This window comes from Ursus maritimus, unplaced genomic scaffold, assembly GCF_017311325.1.
Source record: "Ursus maritimus isolate PB19 unplaced genomic scaffold, ASM1731132v1 scaffold_6, whole genome shotgun sequence".
Lineage (NCBI taxonomy): Eukaryota > Metazoa > Chordata > Mammalia > Carnivora > Ursidae > Ursus > Ursus maritimus.
The window spans coordinates 15,235,053-15,256,193 of record NW_024426774.1 but is presented as its reverse complement, the minus strand read 5'-3'; the positions used below and the strand labels follow the sequence as shown (position 1 = coordinate 15,256,193).

Below are 21,141 nucleotides of genomic sequence, written 5' to 3'. Positions count from 1 at the left end.
ACTGCTTTTCCAGCACCGCTATAGTTAAGGTTGCCTTAGCCCTTCTGTTATAAATCACTGTTCTGTGCTCAATTTTTTGGCCTTTGATAAATTAGTTGATTACAAAATTAAACTAAAGATAAAATGCTTTTATTGTTTACGTGCACTATAGCGTAGTTTTAGGTCACCTTATGGTGCCTTTTTTTTTGTGTTCTATTAAATATTCAGAATCAAACAGATTCTTTTTCCTCAGGGCACTAGAGATGCTGAAACAGATGGACCTGAGAAAGGAGATCAAAAAGGCAAGGCTTCTCCATTTGAGGAGGACCAAAACAGAGATCTTAAACAAGGAGATGATGATGATTCTAAAATAAATGGCAGAGGTTTGCCAAATGGAATGGATGCCGATTGCAAAGATTTTAAGTAAGACTTTAACTTTCTCAAGAAGAAAAGCATATCTCTTTAGGGATGATTACTACTAGTTGATGTGATTGATTTAAACATTTTCCAGTTTGGGTTTATTTTATTTCCTTTTGTACCTTGTGTTAATCCAGAAGAAGATTTAATTTTTTTCATAAGGAGTGTTTAGTTGATTATGAACCATTTTTTAAAAAATTCTTCAAAGTAGTCTCTAAAACAGTGCATTCCATTAAAGGAGTAATGTTAGAAGTTGCTGTTACCTTTCTGCTAATATGGTAGTCTAAATTTTAACTTTTTCCTCCCTGCTCAAATTTAGTGAATTTTAGGTTTAATCCGATTTTTCTTAGCAAACTCCTTTTGGGGTTGCTCTTGAGCACTTTTCTGTGGAGTTTCCTCTTCCTTCTATCCCTGTATTGTATCCCCCCCCCCATCTAACTCTTCATTTTGGAAATGAGGAAACATTATCAGCTTAGGAGCTGTGACCTTTCTTCTTAGTATATGTAAATTGATGGTAATACTTAATATTCCTGAAATTAGGAAGTAGGGAACATACTAGAGACTTCAGAAAGTTAGCTTTAAGCTTAGAATTCTTTATGTTGTAACTTCTTAGTTGTCTCTTTATGACAATTAAATAAGTATTTTCTTCTAGCTTTGGTCTCAGATTAGGCAGTGTACATTTACCTAGATACTAGGGGGTTGTTTCTTCACACTCAGTTCCTATACTTCATACTTCATTAGTCAGATGCTTTGGGGCTTATACCTGAAAATGAGCTCTTTCTTTGAGATCTTGTGAACTATGGAATCTCAGTTAACCGAGTATAACCATATATGTGGGTGGTATGCTTTTACATTTATTGCCTTTAACTATGAAAAGCTTCTTAAAACAGTGCCATTTGTATCTACGTGCAAAACAGCATCCAAAACCAGTAAACCTCTTTGATAAGAAATAAATTTAATGCTTTTCAATTTGTTTTAGAACTTTATCCTGATTTTACTTTTCTGCAGTTACCTAATCTGAGTTTCAGTCAAGGGCATGTATTTGAAACTGAGTTGATTATGAGCCCTTCAGAGTATGCATTTATAATTGAAGTGTTAATACACCATTAACTATAGCAAGAAAATAGCACCACTTAATAGCGCAATGCCTTTTCTCTATTACATCCTCTGTTGCTATATTAGACTTCTTTGTATGAAAGGCTATGCTTCTCCATATTAATATGAACTTTTTACATTTATTAGCATTCTAATTTTATTCCATTAAATTTGGGGTATACGTTTAAAATTGTTTATGAATATTTTAGATACATTATTATACTTGATAGTGTAGAAGTGTTTCAGACTAGTAGCTGTGGCCATATGGTCACTATGCTGACATATCACTAATATGTACATTAATTGATACAGCATCAGTATATAATCACTGGAGTGTAGAACTAAAGGAAGGGAAGAACTATAGTAGACTTTATTTTAAAAGGCTAATTTTAAAGATGCTTTCAGGTTTTTTTTTCTTCCCATATATTCTGAATGAAAAACATTTGAATATTCACATGAAAAACTAGGTGTGATTAAAGGGGAAAGGAATTAGAACTTCTACATGTTGCAAGAATAGTAGTGGATTTTTAAATAAAATGTAAGTTCAACTAAATATCTGGAAACCAGTTCTTACAATTAAGTAATTTCATTAAGTAATTACTTTGTAAAATGCTCTGTATACATTAGCAAATTTATCTTGATGTGAAGCTCCTGAACTTGGGGGCAGAGTTACGTACGTGTTAACAACTGGCACTGAAAGCCAGGTAAAATAGTTACTGTCATTTACTTAATGTACTTAGTTTGCATATACATGAACTCCTGTTCCTCAGAACAAACTTATTTCTTGTGAGGGAAAAGGTCTTGCATAAAATATTTCTGTAGAAGAAAAAACACTGTAAATGAGGGTAGATTATGTCTAGAAATAAAGTAAAAATAAGGTTTAGACCATGAAGGATGTTGATAAAAAGAGAAGAGTCAATGCTTAATAAATTTTTTGAGAAAATTAAAGAGGCTTGTTAGTACAGGAAGTTGCTGTTTTATATTAAGTATAGTTTTAATTGATGGGCATACTTAATTCTTGGTAAATATGTTAAAATTTTTTAATCTTTCTAATGATTTAAACTGAAACAATTTTGTGTGATAAAGATGGTTTTTGGAGAGCTGTCATAGAGGCTTTTCACACTTCATTTTTTGTCCTTACTTGAAACAATAAGCACAAGAAGGTTATGTCTTCATCTCATTTAAGAAACTGAGGCCTGGAAGATGTTCCTCAAAATCCTGTTTAAAGACAGAGTCCAGAGTCAGCCTTCGTCTTAGTTCATGTCCTTTTCCATTGTATCCCACATTTTACACTCAAGTCATGAAGGCCATCCTTTATGGCCAGTTTTGTTTTTTTCTAGCCATCATTAAACAAGATATCATGGCAAAATTCTGTGCTGGTGGGCAAGACGAGAGTATGGTAGGTGGGTTTTGGTTTCAAGTCTTCCCATGTTTGTCACTTGATAGTCTACTATTTATACTTACCATTCATTTTGTCTGTGATTTGAGAAAAGTTCTGGGTAGTTACTACATTGTGATATTGTCCAATTTTCTTATCTGGAAAATTGAGTTATATCTTTATGCTATTCAAATTAGAGAGCATGATCGTTAGTAATAGAAAAAAACAAAACCATGTCAGTTCTTGAGAGGAAGTTAGAGTAGACAGAAGAAAAATGATGAAGTGGAGTGGCTTGTGACCTTGGGTCCCTCATTTACCCTCTGTATTTTATAACCATTTGTTTTTCATGATTTTCCTACTTTCCCATTCCAGCTGTGACTGACTTCTTTTACTCATAAAGCCTTTCTGTTTTCTTCATATAGTCGTACTCCTGGAAGTCGTCAAGCCTCTCCAACTGAAGTAGTTGAGCGCCTGGGCCCCAGTACTAATCCCCCAGAAGGATTGGGGCCTCTTCCTAATCCTACAGCTAATAAGCCACTTGTTGAAGAATTTTCAAATCCTGAAACTCAGAATCTGGATGCCATGGAACAAGTTGGTCTGGATTCCTTACAGTTTGACTATCCTGGTAATCAGGTACCCATGGACTCTTCAGGAGCTACTGTAGGCCTTTTTGACTACAATTCCCAGCAGCAGGTAAAGCATGACCCTCCTTTAATGAAGCTCCTCTTAACTATGTACTGGTATAGCCTGAAGTGCTGTGAGGCATTCACCTGAATAACAGGAGTGTTCTTAAATACTATATGTTTTATAAACAAAATGTTCTTATAGTTCAGAAAGTGATTGTTTAAAATACACTTCACAGCTTTCTAAACAGAAATGAAATGTGTTGAGACTAATAGTTGTTCTCTCTGATAGCTCTTTCAGAGGACGAATGCACTAACAGTTCAGCAGTTGACCGCCGCTCAGCAGCAGCAGTACGCGTTAGCTGCAGCGCAGCAGCCACATATAGGTGAGTCTTCGTGACTTACCGTTTGGAGGAGACTGTTAGAAAGTCTTGTGTTAGTGCTTATTAGAATGCTTCGTTTTTCTTCTACTGAATGGTGTTATTACGTTTTAGAATTCATTGAGATCAAAGAGTAATTATGTGGCAAGACTAAAGATAACTAGGGAAGAACTTTCTGATTATTGTATCCTTGATTAAATAAAAATCTATAACTTGATGAAAGGTGTCAGCACATAAGTTTTTTTTTTTCTGTGTGAAGTTGAGAGAGTCAAACACTTGGAAATTCAAATGTAGTTATTTAAATCAGATTTCCAAGAAGATTCCTTAAAATATTTTCTTAACTTCATTAAGTTATTTGGTCTTTGACCTTTAGCCTTTAATGTGAATTATTGTAATTATACATTTGTTAACTGCTAAAGCATTGGTACGTGTTGTCCATGTTGGGGTTTTACGTTTGCTTTTTAACTTTTTATTTTGAAATAATTACAGATTCACATGGAGTTGCAAGGAGAGGTTCCCCACCCAACTTTCCCTATATAGCTTCATCTTAATTATAGTACAGTCCCCAAATCAGGAATATGACATTGGTAAATGTATATGTATAGTGTTACATTATTTTATCACATGTAGATTTATGTAACCATTCTTGTGCCCGATTTTAGCCGACCTTAATTTATTTCCTAGTTGGAAAAGGTGTGAATATTCTCCACATCATAATCTATGGAAGCAGGGTGGGGAGGGTGATATACTAAGTTGATTCTCTTCCCTTACTTTTGTATTGTTCTGTGTCAATCCCAGAAGGTCTCTTAGGTCCCAGATTTTTTTTGGTTTTAATCAAAGGTGACCACACATTTCTAGATGGCTTCTGATAGCAGCATGCATTCTTTGCCCCCAGTTTCCTTTATCCCTATACCTAGTCCTTCTTACTGAAATGTAATGATTCCTGGGGCACCTGGGTGGTTCAGTCAGTTAAGCATCTGACTCTTGATTTCGGCGCAGGTCGTGATCTCAGGATCATGAGATTGAGCCCCTTGTAGGACTCCACACTCAGCACTTAGCTTGGGGTTGTCTCTCTCCCTGCTTGTGCGGACGTGTGCTCTCTCTTTTTCTCTCTCTTTCAAATAAGTAAAATTTTAAAAAGAAAAGAACTGTAGCAATTCCTGTGTACTCACAGACTAGTATAACCCTTTTTTATTTCTTAAGGCTTTATGGTACATTTTAATATGTGAACAGGCTAGTATACCTCTTGCTTTTCCTTTTTGAAGTTTTAAATTTTCTCTTCGTAATTGCTTTTTTATATGAACTTTAGAATTTGCGTATTTACTTCCAGAAGATTGGGTTTAAATTTTTAAATTAACTTTGGGAAAATCTACATCTTTATGACATTAAGTATTTTAACCAGGACATGGTGTATCTTTACTTTTGTTCAAGTCTGCTTTTGTGTTATCAGTGCTTTAAAGTTTTTATCATGTAAGTTTGAATATTTCTTGATAAGTTTGTTCTTAGTTATCTTTCGCTGTCATTGTAAATGGTCTCCTATCTTTTATTAAATCTTTAAATGGCTATCTATGAAAGCTCTTTGTTAGAAAATACTAAATTCTGTGAGTATATTTTCTAATTGAATCTTTCTTGTGTTCATGGAATAAACAATGTGTTTAATCTCTTAACGAGCTCTTTTGATTTGCTAATGTTTTATTTAGGATGTCTGCATCAGTAATGTGTACATGAAATTTGTCTTTAAGTTTGTGTGTTTTCTTGCATTTTTGTTAGATTTTAGAATATGATCACTTCATAAAAAATTTAGAACTATCCCCCCTTTTAATACCTTAGAGTATTTGAAGTAACATTTGACTTCTGTCGTCTTTTAAAACTTGGCTGAAGTTTTTTGTGAAGCTATCTAGGAAACCACTCACATAAATTTGAAAACCTGAGTAGAAATGGAAATCAATCTATCTATCTTTCTTTTTGATTTGATTTGATTTGATTTGATTTGATTTGACAGATAGCGAGAGAGGGAACACAAGCAGGGGCAGAGGGAGAAGCAGGCTTCCCACTGAGCAGGGAGCCCGATGCGGGGCTCGATCCCAGGCCACTGGGATCATGACCTGAGCCAAAGGCAGATGCTGAACGACTGAGCCACCCAGGCACCCCGAGAAATGGAAATATTTCTAAGCATAATTTACCAAAATTACCTCCACCTTTTAATCTTTTTTCCATAGTTCATTGTTGACCATCAGTCTTATTATCCAAGTTTGCCTAGTCATCTTTTGGCCATTTTAGAACAGCATTGTGCAATAGAAATATAATATGTGCCACGTAGAATTTTAAGTGCTTTTATAGCCACATTTTTGAAAAGTAAAAAGAAATAGGTGAAATTAATTTGAATATAGTATTTAACCCATTATGTCCAAAAATGTCATTTTAAATGTGACCAATATAAAACTTAATGAGAAATTTAAATTCTTTTCTTCATATGAAGCTTTTCAAATCAGGTATGCATTTTTCCACTTTGAGCAGATCTCAATAGACTAGTCATATTTCAAATGCTCAGTAGCTATATGTGGTTGTAACTATCGTAATAGACAGTGTGGCTCTAGAAGATTCTTCTAGAATGGGGATTGACAAACTTTTTTTTATAAAGGCCTGGATAGGAAATATTGTAATTTTTGCAGGCCGTATAATTTCAGTCACAACCGCTCAACTCTGCTGTTATAGCACAAAAGCAACCTTAAATGACGTGATGGCCGTATTCCTATAAAATTTTACCGTGGACAGTGTAATTTGAATTTCATGTAATTTTCATGTGTTGGAAAATTATTTTATTATTATTTTCAACTATTAAAATGTTAAAATTGTTCTTAGTTTATATAAAAATAGGTAGCAACCTGGACTTGGCTCATGGACTGGGCCAGAAAGAGACAATAGATACAGTATATTTTTATTTTTTTTAAATAGACATCTTGGTTACCTGGGTGGCTCAGATTGTTGGGTGTCTGCCTTCAGCTCAGTCATGATCTCCAGGTCCTGGGATTGAGCCCCACATCAGGGTTCCTGCTCAGCAGGGACTCTGCTTCTCCCTCTGCCACTCCCCCTGCTATTGCTCTCTCTTTCTCTCTCAAATGAATAAATAAAATCTTAAAAAAAAATAAAAATTAAAAAACAATAGACATCTACATTGAAAAGGGAGAGAAAGAGAAAAGAAAAAGGAGGGTAGTAGTTTAGATGGTTGGGAAATTTTTGTAGTATAGGAAATTGAGACATAATCTATAGGAGTAAATCAGAAATAAACCGTATGGCCTGCAGAGGGCTGTAAGAAGGGCAAACAAATAGAGGATCTGTGGGCTACCAGGATTGGAGTTTGAGTCACGCTAACCATGTGTGATAAGAGCACCCAGGTTACAGATACAAGTAAGACTTGGTTTGGAGACTTACATTTGTGATGTGTAGTTGGCAATCTTGATGCCACCTGATGGACAGGTGAGTATAAGAGAATCTGTCAGAGCATCACAAACAAAATTCAAGGTGCAAACAAGAAAGATCAGCTGGAAAGCAGTCAGTCGTGTAACAAACAGAATTTACACCCAAGATGTAGAAATAAGAGAACCTTAAAGTTTTGGAAAGAACTTTAAAAGTTGATTCACAATCTTAGGAGATAAAGAACTTAAGCCATCAAAGATCAGTGGTCTTGAAACAACAAAATGTTGTGAAAATCGACCATTTCAGAGTCTTGTAAGTAAAAAGACCTAGGTGGGCTTCATTATTGAGTAACTGTCACCTAGCATGAAATGAACTGGAGAATAAAACTTAGGAAATCTCCAAGAACACTAAACCCATAGTAATCAGTATTTGGCAGAGGCGAGGAATTAGAAGCTAAGGAGTGGAGTAGGTAGTAACTAAAGATGTGCAAGGCACAGAAGACTAGCTTTTCCTGAAGCCTCGAGTAAATGTGGACACATACTTTGGGAGAAAACTCAACATTATAAAGGTGTCACTTCACCTAAATTAATTTGTGGATTTAATGTATTCTTGGTTGGAATCCAAGTAGGATTGTTTTGGAACTTGAAAGTTTGTTTTTGATGTTTGTCTTAGAAAAGTAAAACGAGAAAATTAATGGAAAACTAAAGTGGAAAGAGGGGGACCTACTCAACCATATTTCAGAAGTTACTATTTTCAGTGATTAAAACTGTGTGGTCCTGGCCTAGGTGTATACAAGTAGATAGTAGACAAGAACACTTTGCATTAGATATATGTACATGTATGTGTGTTTAGTGTGCAATGGTGACTTTAATTTACTTGACATCTCAAATTAATGATAAAATAATGTATGTGGAAAATAGATTGGATATAATTGGGTCCTCTTCCTGATAGATTAAAAATTTAAATAAGAGGGGAGCCTGGGTGGCTCAGCAGGTTAAGAGTCCGCTTTCAGCTCAGGTCATGATCTCAGGGTCCTGGGATTTGAGCCCCACTTTGGGCTCCCTGCTCAGCTGGGAGTCTGCTTGTCTCTCTCCCTCTACCTCTCTCCCTGCCCTGCTCATGCTCTCGCACACTCTCTCTCAAATAAAATCTTTATAAAAAATTTTTTCTTTGTTTTTGGGGCACCTGGGTGGCGCAGTCGTTAAGCGTCTGCCTTCGGCTCAGGGTGTGATCCCAGCATTCTGGGATCGAGCCCCACATCAGGCTCTTCCGCTAGGAGCCTGCTTCTTCCTCTCCCACTCCCCCTGCTTGTGTTCCCTCTCTCGCTGGCTGTCTCTGTCAAATAAATAAATAAAATATTTAAAAAAAAATTTTTTTTTGTTTTAATCTCTGGTTCTTTGTCTATCAAAGAGACATAACTTTATCTTTCTCATTTAAATTTTTTTAAAACATTTTATTTGAGAGAGAGTGAGAGCAAGCTTGCCTCTGAGCAGAGAGTATGATGCAGGGCTTGATCCCTGGACCCCGAGATCATGACCTGAACTGAAGGTGCAGACGTTCAACCAACTGAGCCACCCAGGAACCCCCAAAACCAAACAAAAAAAATTTTTTTAAAGATTTTATTAATTTATTTGACACACAGAGCCAGAAAGTACAAGTGGGAGGAACGGCAGAGGGAGCAGGAGAAGCAGGCTCCCCGCTGAGCAGGGAGCCTGATGTGGGCCTCTATCCCAGGACCCCAAAATAATGACGTGAGCCGAAGGCAGACACTTAACTGACTGAGCCACCCAGGTGCCCCAAACAAAAAAAAATTCTTAATGCTTTATTTTACTTCTCAGATTGACAACTGTTTAAAAAGTTGGGTAATGTCCAATTTTGGTAGGAGTCTGAGTGGCAGCATTCTCATTCTCTGATGAGAATATAAATTGGTACAACTTTCCTGGAGAGTAATATGGAAATGCTGACCAAGAACTGATAAATATTTTCCCATTTATGTGAATGTTTATAAAGATACAGTGATAACGCAGAAACCCTGTGTACTTAAAGCATAATAAGAGCACTGTTATTTATAACAAAAAATAGTGAACCATCTGAATATATAGCAGTAATAGACTGATTAAATCACATTCCTCCTATCTATTAGAAAGAATGACCTGATAGATTATCTGTTGTCCTAGAAAGGGACCTATGGTTAACTGGCAAGTGAAAAAAGCATATTAAAGTATCATTATAGCCTATAGTATAAAATGTGTGACTGCGTGTGTGTGTGTGTGATCATTTAAAAATGTATATTTATACCTGTGTGCATGTATAAACACACAGATAACAAACATTTGTATGTATACATGTATGTGCAAACATTCAAATATGTATATATTTATTGTAAATACACAAGCCTATTGTTTGATGTGTAGTATGTCGTCAATATTTCTTAAATGAATCGTGAGTTTAAAACACGCGAGAAACATTTTTTCAACAGAAGTTTCAATATGTATCCATTAGGTCAAACTAATTCTTGTTTTTCAAATATCTGAAAGTTCGTATCTGCTTTATAACATAAATGTGGAGAAAAGCTATGTTAAAATTATTTCTAAAATTGGAAAATTTAGAAGGATATAAACCAGTGGTCAGTAAGGGTACATGAGGACTTTGGCTTCACATTTTATATGCTCCAGTAGTATTTGAGATTTTAAAAGGAATCTTTTTAAATCATAAAATATGAAATATAAAAAGATTACATCTTGACTTTGAGATTTTGTAGTGATATGAGTGGACATGAATACCGCTACAACCATTGTTTTCTGCTGTGATAAAGACAATTTATGGCAGAAGGAAATCTTGAAACCTTTGCCCTTGGGTGTAGTTAAGGATGCAACTCTGAGCAAATGATTTTTTAAATAGTGCAGGGATTTTATTGAACTTTCTAATTCTTCTATTAAAAGCAGATTTTTTCAAATTCCTTTTTTGTGCCTGTGCATGAAATAAGTGTTATGGGTTATGGCCACTGTTTTTAGAAATTAAATAGATTTATAGAAATTAATAAATTAAGTAGAAAACACGTTATGTTGGAACTTCATAAGGATCATTTTTTTGAGATTTTCGTGGCATGTATATGTATGTATGGACACTAGGTCAACATGAAATACATTTCCTATTGTGGGTCACGGTCAAAACATTTAAAAACTGCTATAGTGGGGGCGCCTGGGTAGTGCAGTCGTTAAAGCATCTGCCTTCGGCTCAGGGCGTGATCCCGGCGTACCGGGATCGAGTCCCACATCGGGCTCCTCCGCTATGAGCCTGCTTCTTCCTCTCCCACTCCCCCTGCTGTGTTCCCTCTCTCGCTGGCTGTCTTTCTGTCACATAAATAAATAAAATATTTTTTAAAAAAACTGCTATAGTGTAGAATGAAGTTTCTGTACCTTGATTTTAAGGTCTAGATTTTAAGATAAGTGCTCCTTTTGAATAATTTTTTAAAGTTATTTATGTCCACTTTATATTCCTATTCCCCCTTCTTAATCATCTTTCTTATTTATTTTTAAAGATTTTATTTTTAAGTAATCTCCACACCCAATGTGAGGCTCAAACTCACAACCCCAAGTCAGGAGTCATATGCTCTATCGACTGAGTCAGCCAGGCACCCCATTAATCATCTTTTAAATTGAACCTTTTTGAGCTCTTTTAACTTTAAACACACCCCTTTTATTATTTCCTCACCTTCAACTTGTCTCCATTATTTTCCAGAGAGACAACTCTGGCAGTTAGTACCTTATGGTAAATGGTATACACAGTGATTCCTTGATACCCGCAGTCGTCTTGTCTCTCTAATAAGTACTGCAAATGAATATTTTAAAATCTTTCGTAGCCTTTACTAAAATCACATTGGCATACTTTAAATGCAGAAGTGGCCTTAAAGTCACCATACTGCTTAAAGCCCTTTACTTTTCTTCTTTTATTTTCGGGGTAAGGTCCAAACTACTTAACATAACCCAGGAAGTATGTCTTCCTTCTAATTATGACTCGTTTTGTCTTGGCTTGCCCTGTAGCCCCACTTCATCCTACCCACTCCTTCTGAAGCTTAAATACCCCTTCTCTCTCTGCCCATAGCACTTACTATACTATATTCTAATTGCCAGTTTGCTTGTTTGTTTTTTTCATTAAATGGATTGATTTGTGAGGGCAGATTATATCTGTCTTCCTCACTGTTGAATCCCTAGCTCGTAATATAGCTTAATAAAGATTGAATGAAAAACTATTGTTGAATAGTAGTAGTTCTAGCTCTCAACATTTATTGTGTGCCTGTTGCGCTAGTTCTGTATAGTCATTTCACATTCAGTATCTCATTTAATTCTCACAAAAATCTTCAGACGTGATACACCTATTTCATAAACAAAGATTCTTAGAGTCAGGTTGTGTTTACATGCCCGAGGTCACTCAGTCAGAATTTGAACCATTATACACACTCTCCTCCCCCACTCCAAATTCAGTGTAGAAATTATTTTACCTAATGAAGAAAATCATACTTTACATTTTCACTCATTATTTCTCCCTTTTTAAATACAGCTGGTGTATTCTCAGCAGGCCTTGCTCCAGCTGCATTTGTGCCAAATCCATATATTATTAGTGCTGCTCCTCCAGGGACTGATCCATATACTGCAGCAGGATTGGCTGCAGCAGCAACATTAGCAGGTAACTTACTATTCATCCTGTCGCTTATTATGGATTTAGTTTTAATTCTGGTAAAGCTTTATTTTTGTCTGTTTGGGCAATTTGAAGTTCCTAGGAAAATGAAACATTTATCTAAAATGAACTGAAGTTTCCAGAGAGTGAGTTTACTATTTTTCCTATTGTAATGCCAGGAAAAAGCCTAAGCCTGGTAATAACTCTTTTCCTCATGTACATAGTTGATTTACATTTCAGTTTTGTAGTTTCAAAAATTTTACATTGTCAACCACAGATCTTCCTTTTTGTGACCAGTTCTACTACCTGCAGAGACAATGCAAAGTAAAGTCACTTCTCATAATAAAACTGGGGGTGGGTGCTATGTCAGGGAGAGTATGAGGTAAGGAGCTTCAGCAATCTTGAGAGAATGAGTATCTAGAAAGTAGTTTTAGCAGTATTAAAATGTGCAAGCTGACTAAGGGCAAAATGGAGGGATGGAGTTGGAAAGAACTCCTGTCAAAACATGAAACTACCATTCAAAATCTGAAATGAAAACCAAAACTATACAATGTTATGTGTTAGTGGTACTGCAGTAAAGCTGGGGAAAAATGTTTTTAAACCCAAAACTATATTTATTGGTTATTTAAGTAACGAAAGTTGTGTGCTGGTCAGGCACCATCCCATTGAGCAAAGCCATTTGTTGATCTTCTGTAGGGTTAGGCGGAGGTTATTTTAGGCTGAGTTGGGTCTAGACATGAATGAGTCTTAGGTATGGGTTATTCGTTGGTCACAGAGGCAGAAACAGGGTAATACCAGCTACAGATGTGTGTTCACTGGAGTGAGCCTGCCAGTTGACTTTCATAACTCTAGACTACCACGATTTTTTTTACTTTGTTCACTGATACGAATTGTCACTGATGAATAAGACAATTTAAACACCACTTCTCATAGTTATTATCATGACCATAGAACAGTTAGTCTGGGACTTTTTTTTATACTCAAAACTTTGTTTTAAGCAGTGAAAGAAATAAACGTTAATTTCAAATTCTTGTTTGATAGCTTGTTTAGCAGACTGAAACTAACCTGTCATATTCAGTAGTTTTTGGTATAGATCTGCCTGTGATTCCATAAAGAAGGGATGAACTGTCTTGATGCCATTTAACTGGATGTTAGTATGTAAAGTTCTGGTGTATCATACAATCTATGGAATCGAAAGAAGCCCTTTAAGAAATTGTTAGTTTTGAGAGTAAACACTCTAGGCATTCTGGACTTAGGCTTTTGTAAGACCAGTGCTACCCAGTAGAAATATAATGTGAGCCAGATAATGTAATTTAAATTTTTCTAGTAGCTACGCTATAAAATAAATAAAAAACATAAAATTAATTTCAATGTTTGATTTAGCCAGAATACCTAAAATATCATTTTAATGTAATTTTAAATTACTAATAAATCTTTTACATCCCTTCCCCCCCAAGCACCGTCTTCAGAATCTTGTGTATATCATAGTTATGGCACATTTCAGTTCGGGCTATCCAAGTTCTTAAGTCTTCAGGAGTCGCAAGTGGCTTCTGGCTACTGTTTGGACAGAGAGGTTCTAGTTCTATCTAGATAGAGGTCTGACTCTTCTTTGATAATGTATTCTTCCTTCATAATCCTGTTAATAGTTCTCATTGTAGATTGTGTTTATCTTCAGAAATAAATTTTACCTTTAAATTTTTAATGCTTCTTACTTTAGTTGATTCAGTCGATTGTACTGGCCTTTATTTTCCTCCAAAACAAAGTAAAACCAAGAGTTTAACATTATAAAATACTAAATAGCTATACTAAAATCGTAGCAGTGGAGTTTTAGGCCGTCTTTGTTATATCAATCAGTAATCATGACATCTTATCAGCTTAGTGGTGGGGCTTTATTGTATATGCTGTTTCCTCTCCTGGAAGCAAATGTTTTCTTAAATAAAGTAGAATAGAGCAATAACAATTCATTCTATTTTTCCTACTTTGCTTTTTTGCATGTCTGTGTTCTCTGTGCTTTATATTACCTAGTTCTTTCTTGTCTTGACTCGTCCCATTTTCCTAACCACATAAACACTGAAGTTTCATTTGTTTTCGTGTGATTTTCAGTTGTTTTGCGAGAATTGTGACTAAGTCTGTTTCAAATGTGAATATATTTAATAAAAACTTAATTTTAAATTCAGGATTTACAATTCAAATAACGATTATAGCAAGCTTGGTACCAGATGTTCCCTCGTTTTAAGTTATAGATTGCAAATAAAAAGATAAAAGTATTTTTGTTGTAATTCTTTTCAATAGTCAGAAAATGACCTTTTTAAAGAGAATTTGAATTGAACATAGTAAATCTTACAATTAATGTTCCCTAAAAATATGTTTGCCAGTATCAAACCCATAAACTGGCATTCAGGAAATGTTGCATAGATGTCTAAGTGTTCTGTTAATTCATTTGGTCCTCTTGACTTTAGCTTTTCCATCTCCATTAAGGACGCTGCTGTCACTCCCGAAGACTTTTCTCTTTTAATAATCATATCTGAATCAGAAAAAAATAGAAAGTATGTATCAGGTGATAAGTGGGTAGAGGATTATAAGGACATCTGCTCTAAGTCTTACAAACTGTTCCTTTTTATGATCTAATGGTAACTGACTTCATTTATCTATGAAATGTAAGTAACTTTTTTTTTGGGGGGGTGGGGTGGGGTGTGGGGTTTAGGTCCAGCAGTGGTTCCACCTCAGTATTATGGTGTTCCGTGGGGGGTGTATCCAGCCAATTTATTTCAGCAACAAGCTGCAGCTGCGGCAAACAACACAGCAAATCAGCAAGCAGCATCACAAGCTCAGCCTGGACAGCAACAGGTATAGGCCTGCCTTCGTTAAATTAATACCTGGAGAGTCTTTGAAATTCCATGAGTTCCTTGTTTTCAAGATCTGTGACTTTTCATCCTCTTCAGTATGTAATACAGTACCTAGTATATAATTGGTGTACAAGTACTGATTACGTGTTTTTGTTTTTTGAATTATATGAATTTAAAGATTTGGGTGTATTCCATTTCTATGTTTCTGGTATTGAAATCTCTAGCAGTTTTTAATTTTCTTTTCATTACCTATTCAAGTTTGCTAATTGTCCTGTCAAAGTAATTATCACTTCATTTTCTTCTGGGTATTTAAATTACCTTTTTAAATATTAGTGTATATCTGACCAGAAGAAGTTTACTGGGTACTTTATATTTTTAAGCAAAATGAAAATATTTTCACTAAACATTAGATTTAACTTCTTAAAATAGAAAATGTTTATTACAAACACCCCCCCCCCCCGCATTCCTGGAACTATTTTAATAAATGTAAAAACACTATCGATGATTTCAGAATTCTGGTTGTCAAATTCTTCGTATTTATACCAAAGAAGCAACTGAATGCCAAGTGTATTGTTACTTGACAGCTAAATTTTGTTCTAAATTTCCTTTATATACTTGAGTACTGTATTGATGTTCTGTTGAAGCTGTCCTTTTGCTCAGTCCTTATAGATTATACCACAGCATGATTTAATAAATTCTTTATCTTCTTTGGGCAAACATGAAAATACCATACTACCTGAACAATACACACACCTATGTGTGAGGCTTGCTTACACAGGTGATGTTAACAATGAATCCCCCTTGTCCTGAATTGTTTATCTCTCTTTGTGAAAGTAATGTGATCTAAGATTTTGCCATTCCCCTCTCCAAGTAAATTTCTCTTATTTTAATACATTGGTAAGTTAAAGGACACAAATAACTAGAAATAATTTTTCCCAAAGGCCTTCTAAAATCTCCGTGTTACTTAATAGATCGTTCTAGTTGCCAAGAGCCAGTAGTTGTGTTTTTGATTTCAAGTATTTTATATTTTTTCATGTTAAGTCAGCATTTCATTGCACATAAATATGTTTAGAGAATATCCAGAGACCGTTTATCATACATACAGAGTTGCCCGGGATAAATTTATTTATGTGTTGTTTTATTATTTCATTTTTAAGGAAATCATTTGTCCTTTGTAGGTTCTCCGAGCTGGAGCAGGTCAGCGCCCTCTTACTCCCAATCAGGGCCAACAAGGGCAGCAGGCAGAATCACTCGCAGCAGCAAATCCAACTTTGGCTTTTGGTCAGGGTCTTGCTACCGGCATGCCAGGTATATAGTTAGTTAATTATAGAAATTTGCATAGGTTTGAAATGTTAAACGTAGATACTCACATTGAAAAGTGAAAAAATGAAGAAACATCTTTAGAGTCTTGCCTACCTTGCAGTAAGTTATTTAGAACTCAGATGCCAATAGTTGAAATCGGTACTATATGTGAGACTTAACAGGGATGGCATACATGTACTAGACCTCTCAATGCATCCATTTTTTTCTTCTGTGTATGGCATTTTCCCAACTTAACATAGCCCAGAATTCTTGAAGCAGTGCTTCAAGAAATAGAATCAGTTAGTGTTGGCATTGTAGATGCCATCTGCCATTACTGCCAAAGATCATTTCGTTAATATTGAGAAATTTGCAGCTAAAATTTTCCACTTTGAATATTGTTCTATTATGTTCGGCTCATTTATAGTATTTTAAACTATTGTTATTTATAACCTGATAATGTCTTTGAAAATATGCCTATGAAAGCCTAATACAAAGAAAATTATAAAAATTTCTTCCCATTACCACACTACAACTTTCAGAAAGGGCCAACAGAATACATTTTTTTGTGAAGTAGATTTTTATGAAACAAGATACAAAATTACTACTTACAATAATGGAAGGAAGGTATTTTCTTAATGAAAACAGCACTTGTTATGTTTTTAAAGTGAAATTTAAAGCTGCATTTGAATATCAGTAGGTAAAGGGTCACTTCTTATTCCTTTATTCTCTCCACTCCTAAAGACTCACTTTCTCTTTTAAGTATGCTATTTTTTCACTTCTAGTATATGAGTAGTTATGTAGATTATTTATTAATGAAATGTGAGTTCCAGGTTCCATTTAATTGTAATGTAGTTACATTTTCTACTCATATCACTTAGGAAATATGTTTAATGTATTGGAAAATACGTGTAGTTGAGGGTTTCTTTTATGTGTTGTGTGCTGCTGAATACTTAAGTTATTTTAAGGATTTATCAATTGATTGCATTCATTCTGTTTTCTCTGAGATTCTAAGGTCTGATTTAATCATCTTGTCTTAGCCCTCTGGATAAAGAAAAGATGTTAATACTGCAGTCCCTGAAGTACAAATAATAGAATGGAAGCGCTCTTGTTATTTTCTTTTTCTTTTCTTTTTTTTTAATCCCAGCCATGTACTTCCTTCAGGGAAGCTGCTTTCCTGGAGCCATTGTGGATTAGTGGATTAGAGACCTTTGCGAATGCACTGTGAAGCTGAAATTGTAGATGTGGAGGGACATGGAAACAAGACAAAGGGAACTGAGCACGAATTTATGGAAGACACTGCTAGACTGCTCTGGGATCCTCTTTCTATCCCTCACTTCTTTTAAGCCCTGCCTCCATGATTCCTTTTCAGTAATCTTAATAACTCTAATAATCGCAAAGTGTGACCTCCTTTCCTCCATTCTTATTTTTCTCAGTTCTTTGTTGTATTTCATCATGTTGATGATGTCCAGCTCTACAATTCCTCTCTACCATTACACTACCCTCTGTGATATTTTATTCTCCTGACTTTCCTTTCTCATGCTTTTTTATCAGTCTCCCTTTCCTCTCTATATATCCTTAAAAATGGAAGCCAGTCTGGCTTAGTGACTAGATACTTTGGAGTCAAGTCTGCCAAATTGCTGTATCACTTAGTTATGTGACCTTGGCCAAGTTACTTTCCTCTTTGAACTTCAGTTCCAATATCAGGACAATAGATACTTTACTTTTTTGTGGGGGAAAGTCTGTCTACTTTCACCTTTTCAGCCATCATCCCTATACCAGCAAACTAATTGAGTTTATATCTGCAACTTGGATTCTTTGCTGAACGCTTAACACATTTCTGCTTTTGTGTAGGACATTACTGTGTGTGTGTTCCAGCCATTCCTCAAACGGACAGTGTCAAAAAATGAACACCTCTCTCCCAGATTTACTTACCTTACTGTTTACTCTGTTTCACATTGGTATTAATTCCATTATCCTCTTTTCCCCCCAGTACCCAAAATCGTTTTATTTTCAACATTTACTAAGTTTAAGTTGTGCTAATTTCTGATACCTAAAAATGTGTATCCACTTAACTAGATATCCACACATATAAATACATACAAGCATAATTCATATCCGTAGTAATACTTGGAGTTTTAGCTGTAAAGTTGATTTCAGTTCGGGTCAAATAGTTTATCTTTTACAATAAACCTAATCTGTTCATGAGAATCTTCGTTCCATCTGAGGTAAGGAATATAATCCTGGGTAGAACTGGGGTATGGTACTGGAATGGTCAGAACTGCTTCTAGCCCATACAGGTACCTTGGTACAACTTAGAAAAGGAGCCACATCATCTGAGTAGACACAGCCATACACCCATAAACTCAGCTTGGTGAATGGAGCCTGACAGGACTTCAGCTCTCACTGGTTATCTCAGCCAGGGTCCCTTGTACAGGGCACGACCTCCATGTAGCTGGCCATCCTAGAGGGGGCTGCTCGGTGGTGGCGCAAGCAGAAAGGAGTGATCAGGCCACCTTTGTACAGCTTTACTCCTTGCTCAAAAAGACTGATTTAAGTTGTCTGGCTAAGTTTGGTCAGATAGGGGATCTCTTCTTCTTCAAACCACTGATGTTGATTTAGCTCAAGAGAGAGGTCTCCTTGATGGAAGATTGTTTTCACGCTCAAGTGTGCACATGGCTGTGCCACATGCAAGTGGACTTTCAAGGTTTAATCTTAAGAAAATAATCCAGTGTCAGTTCTTGATTCCTAAAAATTATGCTGTCCAGCTGGCTATAGGTGAGCTGTGCAATTTCACTCTTTTAAGTGTTTTTAGTCTTGAAGTACAAACTATATGGAAGGCCTGTTCCAAACCTATTAAGATGAATTCATCACTTGGAGTGGGAGCTCAAACCATTGCTCTCGGAGCCTCAGCTTCGCCACCTTTACCCAGGAGTAGTGTGGAGGGGAGTAGAGAGGAGCCAGCAAGCTATCTCTGCTTTGCGCCCTGGCTGCATGCCTGAGGGCCAGAGGACCAGAGGACCAGGGCCACGGATGCCCCCATCCACATGCCTCAGTGAGGCAGTTGTGCTTGGTCCCACGCCCTCCAGGCTGTCCACTATCCTCTTAAACTAAAAACTTTTGGTTTCAGCCTCAGTATCATCTTCAACTCTTGATTTTCTTCTGTGATCCACATTCAGTAACTTGTCCGTTCTTAATCATTCTGTCTCCTATTCATTTCTTCTCATCTCTGCTATTCTTGTTCAGCCTCTTCCTTATCCTTCCACTAACTCTGTCTGCATCCAGTCTTTTCTGCTCATCTTTTTATTCTTTCATTTACCTTTCAAAAATACAGGTTAGTTTATACCATCTGGTTCTTAATATTTTTCGTGATCTAGTCCCAAACTATCTAATTGGTAGTGTCCTCCTACAGTCCAATGCTCTAACAAACTAGATCATACGCTGCCCCCCAAAATACTTGCACTTTTATGCCTCTAGTCCTAGCTAATGGCTTTTCACTTAGAATACCCTTTTATACATTTTAAGCAAAATTGAGATATACAGAGTTTAACAGTTTCCTTTTTTTAACCTAGCTTTGTAAACATTTTGTAATTAGCTTTGCTTGTCATCCTTTAATATCCTTTCCATGATGCCTTCCTGATCTTTCTTTCCCAGTGCTTTTTCATCAATAATTACTCTTCCTTCTCCCTTCCTTTGGCACATAACTTGCACCCTTCTTTAGTACGGCTGTCTGCCTTAGATTTCATTTAGCTGTTTGTGATTTATTTTCTCAATTCTGCACTTATTTTACCATGTTTAGAGGTAGAAAATGTCTTAAAGTGGAACAGCTTTTTCTGTTTCTCCCTGAAGGGCAGTTAGTAGATGAGTGTTATGTCTTATAACAAAGTGGCATCTTAGAATTAAGGAAATAGTACATTACCTCCTTTACTAGATTGTACAATTCTTGAGTGGGGGTGCCTTTTTTTTTTTTTAAGCCCCTGTGTCTTTTTAGACTCTCAGTAGAAAGGTAAGTGGAAATTAGAAGCTTTTGAACTGAATGATCATGAAAATGCTACAAATTTAAGCTCGTGAACTACACCCAAAACAACATAGGAGGGGAATATAAGAGGCTCCGATGCATACATTAGAAAGTAAGTTTCTACTTAGGAACTATAAAAGGAAGAGAATAAACCCAAAGAATTGTAGAAGGAAACCGAATAATAAAGATGGGAGCTGATGTGAATGAAATAGATGGCAAACATACAATAAAAAGAGTCAGTTTATCCCAAAAGTTATTTTCTTTGAAAAGACTTAATAAAATTGATAAATCTCTGAGAGACTTAGCAAAAAAAGATTTAAAACAGGCATAAATAGCCAATATCAGAAAAATTAAATAATTATTTGAAGCTATTAGGAACAATCTCATATTAACAATTTGGAAAATATAGACAAAATAGACAAATAACTAGAAAAATGTAACTTACCAAACAGACTTGAGGATAGGATATAGAAAATCTGAAGTCTATTACCGTTAAGGAAATGAATTGAGTAATCAAAAATTTTCCCCCACAAAAACTTCAGGCCAACATAAAATGCCAGGTATTTGAGGAAGAAATAATTTCAATTTTTAAAATTTCAGAGAATGGAAAAAAGAGGGTATACTTCCCAAGTCATTTTATGGCACTAGCATAATCTAAATACTAAAACCTGTCACATTTAGTGCAATCCCTGTCAAAATATCACCAGCATTCTTCACAAAGCTAGAAACAAACAATTTTAAAATTTGTATGGAACCACAGAAAACCCCCAAATAGCCAAAGCAATCTTGAAAAAGAAAAGCATGGCTGGAGGCATCACAATTCTCTACCTCAAGCTATAGTACAGAGCTGCTGTCATCAAAACAGTATGGTACTGGCACAAAAATAGATACATATATAAATAGAACAAAGTAGAGAACCCAGAAGTGGACCCACAACTATATGGTCAGCTCATTTTCAACAAAGCAGGAAAGAATATCCAGTGGAAAAAAGACAGTCTTTTCAACAAATGGT

At 35.7% G+C, this 21,141-nt stretch overlaps 1 protein-coding gene across 12 annotated transcripts in view; it reads left to right on the top strand.

Annotated features, from left to right (window-relative positions):
* Positions 1-21,141, top strand: part of PUM2 (pumilio RNA binding family member 2) — a 96,753-nt gene that overhangs the window by 33,085 nt on the left and 42,527 nt on the right. For 10 of the 12 annotated variants that reach the window (XM_040622923.1, XM_040622922.1, XM_040622928.1 and 7 more), the window contains 6 exons: positions 233-402; positions 3,292-3,562; positions 3,785-3,878; positions 11,850-11,975; positions 14,671-14,813; positions 15,991-16,120. In XM_040622923.1, the coding sequence (XP_040478857.1) occupies positions 233-402; positions 3,292-3,562; positions 3,785-3,878; positions 11,850-11,975; positions 14,671-14,813; positions 15,991-16,120 (934 nt within the window). The remainder of the gene's footprint in view (positions 1-232; positions 403-3,291; positions 3,563-3,784; positions 3,879-11,849; positions 11,976-14,670; positions 14,814-15,990; positions 16,121-21,141) is intronic. The other 2 variants (XM_040622920.1, XM_040622929.1) reach the window with 2 other exon arrangements.